Source organism: Aegilops tauschii, chromosome 1, assembly GCF_002575655.3.
Source record: "Aegilops tauschii subsp. strangulata cultivar AL8/78 chromosome 1, Aet v6.0, whole genome shotgun sequence".
NCBI classification, from domain to species: Eukaryota; Viridiplantae; Streptophyta; class Magnoliopsida; order Poales; family Poaceae; genus Aegilops; species Aegilops tauschii.
This window is the reverse complement of record NC_053035.3, coordinates 17359900-17371924: the sequence shown is the minus strand read 5'-3', so window position 1 is coordinate 17371924 and position 12025 is coordinate 17359900. Positions and strand designations below refer to the sequence as shown.

Sequence of the window (12025 nt, the reverse complement as noted above, 5' to 3'; positions counted from 1 at the left end):
TGGCACACAATGTGCATTCCTAAAACTAAAAAGAATTGTGTGTGGGTATTTGTTCCCACAAAAGAATCATGTGTGGGTATCTGCATGCATCATATTTTCCTAAAAGTAAAATAATAATTTGGGTCACATTTTATATTATATGGTCATCTTAATTTGTATAGAAACATTAGACGTTATAAAGTGTGACCCGGCCTTATATTATTTGGTTGTATCTGATACCTTAAAAATCAGAGCGTACATACATACCCTCTTTGTTTGGAAAGTAATCATTGCTAGGAAACAATAGTATATTTGTTTTTTGGAAAGCAATCAATGACCGTTGATGATTGTAGTGCATGCAAACAAATCTGCAAAGTCATTTTGTTGTGTATTGTACATCATGCACTACAAATGTGAGTTGCCATATAATGGGCCTCGGTGCCGAGGCACCTAGGTGCCCCAGACAATTTACCATCTCAGGAATCCTCGCCACCTAAGCCAACACCGGCATGCATCCTCCCTCTGAGTTTCTCTTTGTATATATAGCGTTTGGTTTACCATCTCAGGCAGAGGGAAGCTCGACCTTTTCATACTGAAATGAACTCAAAGATACGGCCAAAAAAGGATTAACAACAGTTGAGTTCAGCCAACACACGCCATCTCACAAAAACTTGCACTGGTGCACGCCACGGATGCTGCTACCATATGAATGAGCAACCACCGTGTGACCCTGATGGTAAATTACATCTTAAAATAACATGCGAGTGTCGATCAGGCCACATAGTCATCCCGATTTTTCACCATCGCGTCCACGAGCTTTGACCATTTCGTGCGGAGGGTGATGATCACCATCACGCTTGTCTGGCATGCCAGCCCAGTGATTAAACCCAACCATAAGCCCTGCAAAAAGAGAAGACGACATTTGCCCATGGAAAAGTATTCAGTATTCGAGCCCCTTGTTTTTCAGAAGTTGAGCTATACATGCATGTTTGATGCATTGCGCAATGACAACTTGACAATGCACGGGGCCTGTCTTAGTTACGTGAGTGTACAAGTTGAGCTTGAAGGCCAAGAGAATGGCCACCGGCATGCCAGCCAAGTAGTACGCCACCAGGTTGGTGGTCGCCGCCAGGTGCTGCCATCCACAGCCCCGCGCAACCCCTGCCACACGGCCATTTTATTCATCAATTTTGCGGAATTGTTTCGCACTAGCAGCGCATTCCAATTTATAATTTTGAATACATGATTTGAAATTATTAATTTCTCGAGCCAAGCCAAGTGATCCTTGAAGATTGCTTTAGGTAGCCCACTGATCTTTCTCACCTGACAGCACGCCCTGCGTGGAGTCGAGCACAATAGAGATCATCAGGAGCGGGGTGATGGCCGCGAACTTTGCCGCAATCATCGCGCTCCCCGTGAAGAGGCTCGCCCAGAGGCCATGGCCAATGATAAGGAGCAGGATGAATGAGAGGGCGAGGAAGACTGACAGTTTCATCGTAACCGTGACCGCGTTCTTTGCCCTGTCCACGTTACCAGCCCCAACCTCATTCGACACCCGGGTGCTGCATGCAAATGGTGGAAGCAACGTGATATAAACCACCATAATTAAGTGAAGCAAGAACTGGTTCTAGACAGCAACAACACACTAAGAACTTGGGACATGGACTATGGAAGGCCAGGCGACGTACCTCACAGCGGCACTGAACCCATAGGTGATCATGTAGGAAACGGCCTGCGTGCTTGCGCTGCATTTAGAGGAATAAATGGTACATCAAGTCCGACTGTTTCTGAAATGATGCACGAACAATAATTATGTAACAAGTTTGGTTCATCCAGACCCATACCATATGGCGATCAACGACGTGCTCACAGTGGAATTCGGCAGCAGGCCGGCGAGCAGCACGAGGAGCTCAATCGCCCAGTACTCCAAGCTGCGTCCACTCAACACAAATGTTTTTTTCCAAAGAAAAAAATGTCAGAGCTTACATCTGTCCAGACTCAAAACCAATCAGGGAACGGCATGTATATACATGTGTTGTTGACAAGTGTAAACGTACTAACCAGACCATGATGGCGGAGGGCATGGCGAGCTTGATCGTCGGTAACAGGTAGTTCAAGGCGTCGGTAGAGAAGCCCTTCCATGTCTCGTCGAACTCCTTGGACCACATCACGTACGCGAGCAGCATCAGGCACGAGACCCAAAACGTGGCTGAGATGGCCAATGACGCGCCAGTGAGGCCCAATCCGACCACATTCACCAGCAGGTAGTTCAGGGCGATGTGGAGCGCAAAAGGCACCATGGAGCAGACAACAAGTGGTACGACAATGGACTGTGTCTGCAGATACCGTAGCAGGCATTGCAGGAAGGAATAGGCAAACAAACCGGGGATCTGGTATCGGATGAACACTGTTGCAGCATGGGACACCTCGGGTTCCTGATGCAGAGACAACAGGATCGGCTCCGTGAACAGCCACACGACGGAGATGAGTACGGACACCATCGCTGACATGATGAGCGACGATTGCAGGTACAAGCCCAGCAGGCGGTACATCCGGGCGCCGTAGGCCTGTCCACACAGTGTCTCCATGGCGCCGCTCATGCCGGTCTGTAAGTTGCAACATTTTCCCGAATCCATCAGTAATTAAGCATGCAGCATATATTATGGAGGGTTCTATGTGTGGATAAAATTCCATCGATGCAACGGAACATTGCTCATTTCCAAAACCAAGTTATGATATTATTTGTTCTGCTTTTCCTTTTTCCGAATTGCAAGGTGAAGGATCTAGGGTGAATCATACTGTCTTCTTTAACAAGGATGAAACAGAAATAAAATGGCATCAGCTAACATATAACAAAGAGAAATTGTTAGAGAATTATGAAAAGTTGATGGAATGCTTACGAGACGGATGGAGTATGGATAGACTTGGAAGGTGGAGCGCCATATATGTGTATTATTACTATCCTCCACTTGGACGGATGGAGTATGGACAGATCTGTAAGGTGAAGCGACATGGGCGGGAATGTCGGGGCGGCCAGTAGTGTGCACCGCTCAATGTAGCCTGGTAGAGTGGAACGTGTTGAGCCATCAATCCTTGTTAATCCTCGATCAGTGATGCTGTCTACATGAAGTTTTGTTTACCAACCGATACATGTACATGCACACTAGTTCTACACAGATATTCTGTATAAGCATATGTTTTCTACATTTCTTGTGTTTTCGTTTTACTACATTTGTGTCACGTTTGTTTGTGAATTAGGGTGGCTGACTTCGGCTGGCTGGTCTGGTGGTTTCATGACAAGGAAGGTGGGAGGTGTCCACCATATTGAAATGTTGATAGACAAAGGTAAATGTTGACTTGAAATTTTAGATATTGCAATATTTTATGTGGTTGAATGTGGCTGAGATGGCCAATGATGCGACAGTGAGGCACAATCCGACCACATTCACCAGCAGGTAGTTCACGGAGATGTGGAGCACAAACGGCACCATGGAGCAGACAACAATGGCACAACAATCGACTGTGCCTGTAGATAACGCATCAAGCACTGTAGGAAGGAGTAGGCGAACAGGCCGGGGACCTGGTAAAGGATGAACACCGTGGCGGTGTGGGACACCTCGGGTTCTTGATGAAGACACAACAGAATTGGCTCCGTGAACGGCCACAGGACGGAGATGAGTACCGACACCACCACCAACATGATGAGTTTCGACTGCAGATACAAGCCTAGCAGGCGGTACATCCGGGCACCATAGGCCTGTCTGCATAGTGTCTCCATGGCCACGCTCATGCCGGTCTGTAAGGTGCATCGTTTTCTTGAATCCGCCAGTAATGAAGCATGCAGGATATATCATGGAGCGTTCTATGCGCGGATAATATTCTTTTGACGCAATGGAACATTGCTCATTTCCAAAACTAAGTTATGAAATTATTTGTTCTTCTTTCTTACTTTCGAACTAGCGAAGTGACCCGCGTATTTGCGTGGCTAGATTGACTATATGTACTGTTATATTTGAGATTCTTTTTTTTTTGCCAACTTTATGTCCTCTTTCTCACATAGTTATCTAATTTAATTTTCCACGAATTATATGTCATGTCAATAGATTGCAGTCAAAAGGCAAGTCCCGAGAAAACATGGTACTCCCTCCGTCTAGGTGAGTAAGTCATCTTAGGTTGTGCACCGTGACCAAGGAGGAGGGGAAAACGAAAGAACTTAATGTTTATTTGCTAATTAATAGCATTGCATGCAATGAACTAACCACTGCATGTCGTGTTTGGTAGTCTCAAGTTATTAAAAGCATGCACACTCCACATATCTTATTGGTTGATATGTCAAGAAACAAGAAACGAGGTAGAAGTTAATGCACTGCGCCTAAGTGTTTTGGGATTATTTGGTTTTCGTAAGATGACTTACACACTAGACGGAGGGAGTATGTGCCATCAGAAGACGGATGCAAAATCATATCTAGACTTCTATTTCCCCTATTCGATCCTCTCCTCATCCCTTGTTATGTATCTTTGTACCAATATGTCTTTGGAGAAATTCCCTTCCAAAAGATAGATCTAAACATGAATGGCTTCTATGTATGACAAATGTTCTGTTGTTCCACACAAATCGATCATTGGTTGCAGTCTTACTTGCATTGACTTTCTTGGTTAACGCAATATCTTTCCTACCTACATATGCATCCACACAGGCTCATCTTAATATGAACACACTTGTCAATGTATAGTGGTTTTTGCGCTTAAGGATTTTCTCTCACTGACTTCCTTCATAGCTTACTCATTTTGATCATATCTTTATTGTTTAATAATATCTTGGCTACCGTAATATGTATCCACGCATGCTCATCTTAATACGATTGGTTATAATTGTATATTAGTATACTCCATCCTCTCCTCATCCCTTGTTATGTATCTTTGCACCTATATGTCTTTGGAGAAATTCCCCTCCAAAAATTAGATCTAAACATGAATGGCTTCTATGTATAACAATGTTCTGTTGTTCCACCCAAATCGATCATTGCTTGCAGTCTTACTTGCATTGACTTTCTTGGTTAACGCAATATATTTCCTACCTACATATGCATCCACAGAGGCTCATCTTAATATGAACACACTTGTCAATGTACAGTTGTATTTGTGCTCAATGATTTTCTCTCATTGACTTCCTTCATAGCTTACTCATGTTGATCATATCTTTATTGTTTTGTAATATTTTGGCTACCATAATATGTATCCATGCATGGTCATATTAATATGATTGGTCATAATTGTATGTTAGTATTGTGTGCTTGAGGGCTTTCTCTCATTCACTTCCTTCATAGATTATTTAGTTTGATCATGTATATTATCTTTTTTATAAATTCTATTTATACGTTTTTCAATATACGAATCAAACTACTAATCACATAGTCTTTTCATGACAACTATATGCCCCAAATGGTATAAATGCATATATTTTCTTATAAATAGAATCAACTTTCATCCAAGATCTCGACATGCACGTCCGACTCATGTTTACCAACCAACGTCGATGGTACTGTCAGCGGTATAATGAGTCATGTGTGATGGCTGCACTTTTCGATTGTTTTCTAAGACATGTGCTTTCCGATCAGTTTGTTATGCTTACTATCAGGCACCGGACCATACTATCATATTTTGTATTATTAAATCTAAACCACTATAATTATGATCGACTATATAATTGATGGTTGAGGTAATTAATATATGTAGTTGAATAGTTGTGGGTCATTAGGTTGTGAATTGGATTTATATTTACATAATACCAGTTCTAGATTTTATTTTCTATCACTGGCGAAGCCAGCTGGATGAACCTGGGGTCATTGTTAAGTTTGGATTAATTTCTTCATATTGTATAGTAATTTCAGGTTATTTTCTGCAAAGGCTATGGGGTTAATTGACTCCAAAGTATGTACGTGGCGCCATCACTATTTTCTGTATATCGTCACATCCATTATTTTAGGTTTTGACACTATTTTGATACGTAACCTTTAATAGATACGTGGTTGTATATAAAATTTTAAATGCTACTATAATTTGAATAATCTAGGGTGAATAAAAGGGTATTAGTTTTACTTGACCCATCTAACTATTTATAGAATGCTCTTAAATATGTGTGCTTCGTTTGAACTCATTACAGCTCCTACATGTCTCAATTGCCCTTTGTTGATTTTTATTATGTAATTCCATTTCAAAAATTCATTTATACTCCCCCGTAAACTTTTTTAAGTTTCTCACGGACAATCAAACTTTTTTTTGAATCTAAACACACTCTACTTTATTGATTATAAAAGTTCATAGGAATACAATGTAGATCCGGTGGATTAAGGAGCCACACATGGCGTCCTAAAAAAGGTCTAGAGTATGGTTAGCGAGGCTATCTGCCTCAAGATTAGTTTCTCACTGACAGTCAAATGCCCATGCAAACACATATAGCCGTCACATGTACACCGGCCGTACCACGTGGCCCAACACTAGATGTGGCTAATTCATTTTTTTATCTGCCTTGAATCGGTAGTTATGCCATAGGGCCTGCCTAAATAGGTAGTTATGCCATAGTTGATTCCCTTAAGATAGGAAACAATATTTCCATATGGAGTTTTTCTTCACATGGATTCTGATTGCATGACTTTTTTTTTACGGGAGGACTCTTATAAGCTAACGTACATGTTATTAGTTCCTGTAAAGTACACATTCTTTGTTATTTGCCAGTTATGTGTCGGATTCAAAAAAGTGTATACGCGATATTGTTCTACCTAATTTTATGTGGTTGAAAACAGATGTTGTATTCTCTGGCATGCAAATAATTTTTTGAGCCTTTTCGACTTGTTGTATTAGTACGACCCACATCAGATTTTTCTGTGTTAACACCGGATGTTGCCTATGCTACCACAGTTTCTTATGAATTATTGCATTTTGTTGGAGGTGTCGCATACATACAATAAATGCGTTGGGATTATTCAAAATGTTGCAATATTTTCTTTATTCACAATATTTTGTTGAACCACATGAAAATATGTTGCAACATTATTGCGTATGTGCAATATAAGTGTGGTGTACGAAATTCTTATATTGCCATCTTTGTAGATCATGATGTTGTAGAAACTTTCCAGATCTGGTGGAACTGTATTTCGCATGTTGCTACTAGTGTGAGATGATCGATCATACCCGGGGATCGCACCTAGTTTTACGGGGCATCTACATGGCCAACAAAAGTCCAAGCTACTACTCATGTTCAACAAGACAAAGATGAAGAAAGGGCTAAAATGATGAATCAAAGGATAGAGCGGTATATATAAGAGATTACAAGCCAACTAGACCTATTACAATACGACTAGGACTAGATAACTTGAGAGCCAAGTAATAGTCTAACAAAATGTGTTGTGTAGAAGCGGGTTGGGCAAACTCTCGTGCCGCCCGAGTTGAATTTCGGGCCATATATGCTCAAAGCCGAAAATGGTAAATCTACGAAGAGCATAAGCAAGCTTACAAAACCTTCCAAACTAATCTAAACATCCACCCCCCCCCCCTCTGAATTTCAGGGGGTGGGCCCCTCCCTCCCCTAAACACCAATCCTAATCCTCCAAGTGTTTACTACGTACACTTGTGTAGTTACTTTACGTAAGTCTAGCATTGCCCGCTCAAAGCTATGCGGTCAGAGGGGTTCATGCCCTTTGCTTCCGATTATCCTAGCTGGACTAACCCTGGGGTTTTTAGAAGGAGGTGTATACCTACCAAGAATGAATACTTTAGAACATGCACACCAAGATCAAGATGAAGGGCAGCAGCTACCAACGAAGACCGCTAACCCCTTGAATCATATACTAGAATATTAGTAGATCCTATATAGACACCCAGTCTAGATCGTGAACGTTTTATACCCGGCGACTGGACTCACAACTCATCGGACATGCCACTGTGCACCCGATTGTAATTTCTCTCTAATATAATCTCATATAAGCCCGAGTAGAGTGGTTACTCGCCATGTGACGGCCCAAGCCTGGGCACTTCTGGCTTCTGTACATCTATTAACATGGTGTGACTTCCCATTGTAATACAAATCCACATATGTTCATTATATTGTTGTTTGGTACATCGGAAACTGCGCTTCGTTACAAGGAAGCGCACAATTACTCAAAAGAGGAAGAATCTGAAACTTGCGGAATAGGAAAAGAGGCCTCTTTCTCCAAAAATCCTAGAAGTGATAGACTACTAAATAGTAGATCAGATCAAGACACCCCATTTAGATCGTCGGACAGGCTATTGTAGTCCCCATTATAGCTTGTCTCTACTATAATATCATATATAAGTTGGAATAAGGCGGAAGTCCCCTTCTGCTTGCGAGCTCAAATGAGCTCGCGATGAACAGACACCGAAAATTTCTGAATTTTTTGGTGGCAAACTTTGACAAATGTTCTATTTGCTTGCAAATTTTCATGATGAAATGACATCCGTGAAAGTCGCGGGAAAAAAAATTAAGTGCTCCAAAATGCTTTCAAAAGTAGCATTTTTCAGAGCTTGGATTTTTTTTGGCACTGCTTCCACGAATGTGATTCCAGGATGAAACTTTGTAAGAACTTAGAACATTTGTAAAAGTTTGCCAAAAAAATCTGAATTTTTTGAACTTTCTTTCAATATTTGTTGGTTTCACTGTTCATCCGGGTGAAATGTGCTCGTGAGCAGTAACTTCACGTCCGGAATAGGGTTGTTACTCGGCACGTGAGGGCCCGAACCTAGGTAAAGCTTTGTGCCCCATGTAAATCTAGTAACGTGAGGTGACATCCCACAACCATACAAATCCACTACATTCACCATACTGTCATTTGGTAAATCCAAAACACCGTCGACAAATTGTCTAATAGTAGGAACTCCATTACGTGGAGGGATATGTGTGCTAGCATGCCATGGATTATGAGCCTACTCCTCTTACCTAGTCCACCCACTACTACATATTCGAACACTACAATCCGCTCATGGCTGACCGCCTATGACCACGCGTTAGTGATGAGGGTTAACATTGACCGGCCAGCTCAGGGGCGTCAGTGATGTGCCTCTCATGACCGATATAGGTACTTAACCATGCATCAGTGATGAGGATTAACACTAAATGACCAGCTTATGGGCGTCAGTGATGTGCCTCGATATAGGTACTTAACCATGCACCGTGCGCAAGCGGAAGCTATGTGCACTGGGCTGCCCTTTTTTTATTGTTGAGTTGTTCTTTCGCCTCGATCGGACAAAATGTTATCGTAGACTGTCCATCATACATGGCTAGTCCATGAAAATTATTCATCATTGACCCTCATAATTAGTGTACAATCATTGGTATTTGTACAAAAGATTTTTCGGCTGTTTTCACGCGTTGACGGACGAGAATGTGAAAATAAGACGCATTCATGCTTCGTCGATTTCCAGTGCATGTGTGAGTTCCGAATGAGCAACATTGAACGATGGCACGGCGGCGCCATCAGGCTAACGGCGACAATTCCCATAAAATCCGATAAAACTAATTCTTCGGCTAGATAAAAATGGTGCTCGCTACCTCATTCGCTCTCAGCTTCTCCAATCATCTCTCCTCTTCATTTCTCCCAATCCATCTGAGAACGTATCCATTTCGTCCAGCCACTCCGTCACCACATTGGAAGACAAGGAGGAGGACCGCACCGCTAAGCTCGTGACCCACAGAGTCTGGACCGAGAAGGAGGTAAAACTAGCGGTGGAGGCCATGAAAGCTGATGAGGAAGTGGAGAAGCCCTCTTTGAGCAAGCCAACGCCGATGGGTTGGCAAAGGCGATGGACGGTATGGCCCTGCCCGCCAAATGCCCTCTCTTTTGGCTAGAGGAAGTGACCAAGGCCTCCACCTATTTGAGCCGTCCCCGCAAGAGGAATAAATTAGTAGTTTTTATGTTATTTTTTATAGGGATTGACTATTCGTCACCCAGGGTGAGGAATAGTTATTCTTCACCCCACCCCCCCCCTCCTCTATTTTGATATCAACACTGTAAAAAATATTTTATGTTACGTAAAATTAAAAACGTAAAAACATAGTGTAAAATGTACATAAAATGCAATTCTTCTAGTCTTATGACCTATATTTTTGTTTTCTGGCGCCAAATTTTACATAGTGAATCAATATGAATGTAATTTTTTATATACCAAATGTAATTTATTTATGAAATGATCGTAAGATTTACCTGGGTGAATAGTAATACTTTTACTATTCATCACCCCGGTTTTTCATAATAATTAGTATTAGCAGTGATGGCTCAACCCGTTAACTCTTTATTAGAAAAGAATTAGTGCTAATTATTGCTTGATATGGACAATTAATGCCGAGATGAAACAAGATACTAGAGAATGATCAGCAATTAACGGTCCATTCCATGCATGCTCCATGGTACGTGCCCAACTTTATGTGCATACCCATCCTATTTCTCTACATACCCCCAGATGTGAGATTTGTACCCGGGGAGTAGGAGGTTGACTGGTTTGGATCGGGAGTCTGGACTCACCGAAGAAAATCTAGTGCCGAGGAGGTTTAGATGGATGGATACAGATGATGGCGAAGCGAGGGCGAGTCGGGGTGGCGATGCCAACACGAGAGCGCGGCCAGCCATGCATGGTGGGCGGCAGCGGGAGGTCCAGCCTGTGATTCATGGATGGTGGGCGTGTGGATGAGAAAGAAGCCGGAGGAACTGGAAAGGAGGATGCCCAAAGATTTAAAAAATCCGGCTCATTTTATTTCAAGCGCGTGACTATAGACAAGTATTTAAACATATCCGAATTCGTGGTCAGAGTCAGATGAATTAGTGCCTACAGTTGGTGCCGACAAATATACAATGATATCTTGGGAAATTATGGCCACTGACGACCATGTGCTGCCTGTGTATGGGCAAAGCTTGGTTCCATTAGTTGTAACACATAACCCCTACAACAGTTTTATCTCCTAGAAAGATTTTGGAGATTCAAAGAACATACTCCCTCTGTTACAGTTACAGTCTATGTCTTATGTGTATCTTTAGGCTGTACTGCACGATGCGCTACAGCAGAGGATCCTAACAAAAGATTAGATAGTCAATTTGATTGATGAAAAGCGAGTTATATGTAATCAAACATCACACACATACATGTATACAGCGGTGCAATTAGTATAAGCGTGATCGAAATTAAGAGGGTGCGATACCAGTACGTACAACGAAGGCGTAGCCGGTGACGGTGGCCCAGGAGTTGCCGAGCGTGGCGCCGGCGAGGTGGACGTTGCCGAGGTGGCCGGAGAACATCACGGACACCAGCGGGATGGCGTAGTAGGACATGTTGGTCAGGACCATCGGCAGCGCGAACTGTAGCTGCGCCCAGGCCTCCTCCGTGTCGATCAGGCGGCGCAGCCACGCCGGCGAGCCCCGCTTTACCTCACCGCATTCGCTGGAGTGCTCGCGCGCGCCGAGCAGCGGAGCGGAAGACATGTCGCCGGCCGGCTGGCCAGATTAAACGGGAGGGGAGGGGCTAGCTTAGTTTCGTGGTTGGTGGTGCTGGTCGCGATGGGGATGGATGTGGTGGCCATCGACGGGTGTGATGCGGCGGCAATATATGGGCGTACGTATGTGTGAGAGGAGCAGCAGCCATGACTTGCACGTTTCTCCCGACGTCCCTGTAGCTAGCGCGTGGAACGCGCGGTGGTGGGCTTTCTGGATGAAAATTGGTTCAATAATCCGGTGTTTGCCACTCTCAAATTTATTTTTGGAGTTTGCTAAGCAGTGGACATTTATTAAATGAGGTTTAGTAGATCTCATCTACTACGCGAAGAGAGTAACGGCATCTTCGAGGGGACCCTCAAACCTTCCGGACTGTAGTGCTCGGACCACTTTGCCATCTAACGGGTGTCCATTTAGTAGTCAGGACGCACGGATTCCGGTATCCAAGAGACAAACATGAGAAGATTTGCCGGAGTCTAGACATGCACTTGATCAATCACAAGGATGGTCCCTCTCTTCTCTCTCTCCTCTCAACCGCACATGCATGGTCT

The 12025-nt window shown here is 43.2% G+C and overlaps 1 protein-coding gene across 2 annotated transcripts; it reads right to left on the bottom strand.

Moving 5' to 3' along the window:
* Positions 1-589: 589 nt before the first annotated feature.
* On the bottom strand, positions 590-11574 carry LOC109775445 (protein DETOXIFICATION 19). 2 transcript variants are annotated; one of them, XM_073506689.1, is made up of 8 exons: positions 11196-11551; positions 2880-3039; positions 2041-2585; positions 1824-1910; positions 1668-1724; positions 1303-1541; positions 1022-1140; positions 590-879 (listed from the first exon to the last, which is right to left on the bottom strand). In XM_073506689.1, the coding sequence occupies exons 3-8, from the start codon at positions 2577-2579 to the stop codon at positions 751-753; spliced, it is 1170 nt and encodes a 389-aa protein (XP_073362790.1). In that variant the 5' UTR covers positions 2580-2585; positions 2880-3039; positions 11196-11551; the 3' UTR covers positions 590-750. The 2 variants fall into 2 exon arrangements, with proteins under 2 accessions (XP_073362790.1, XP_020189786.3); XM_020334197.3 differs by lacking the exon at positions 2880-3039 and having other exon boundaries at positions 11196-11574.
* Positions 11575-12025: the final 451 nt, after the last annotated feature.

Coding starts and splice junctions, on each gene's coding strand:
- LOC109775445 (XM_020334197.3), bottom strand. CDS start 11,465: ATGTCTTCCGCTCCGCTGCTCGGCGCGCGCGAGCACTCCAGCGAATGC. Junction 1,542..1,667: donor GGGTTCAGTGCCGCTGTGAG/GTACGTCGCCTG, acceptor ATTTGCATGCAG/CACCCGGGTGTCGAATGAGG. Junction 1,141..1,302: donor CACGCAGGGCGTGCTGTCAG/GTGAGAAAGATC, acceptor GCCGTGTGGCAG/GGGTTGCGCGGGGCTGTGGA.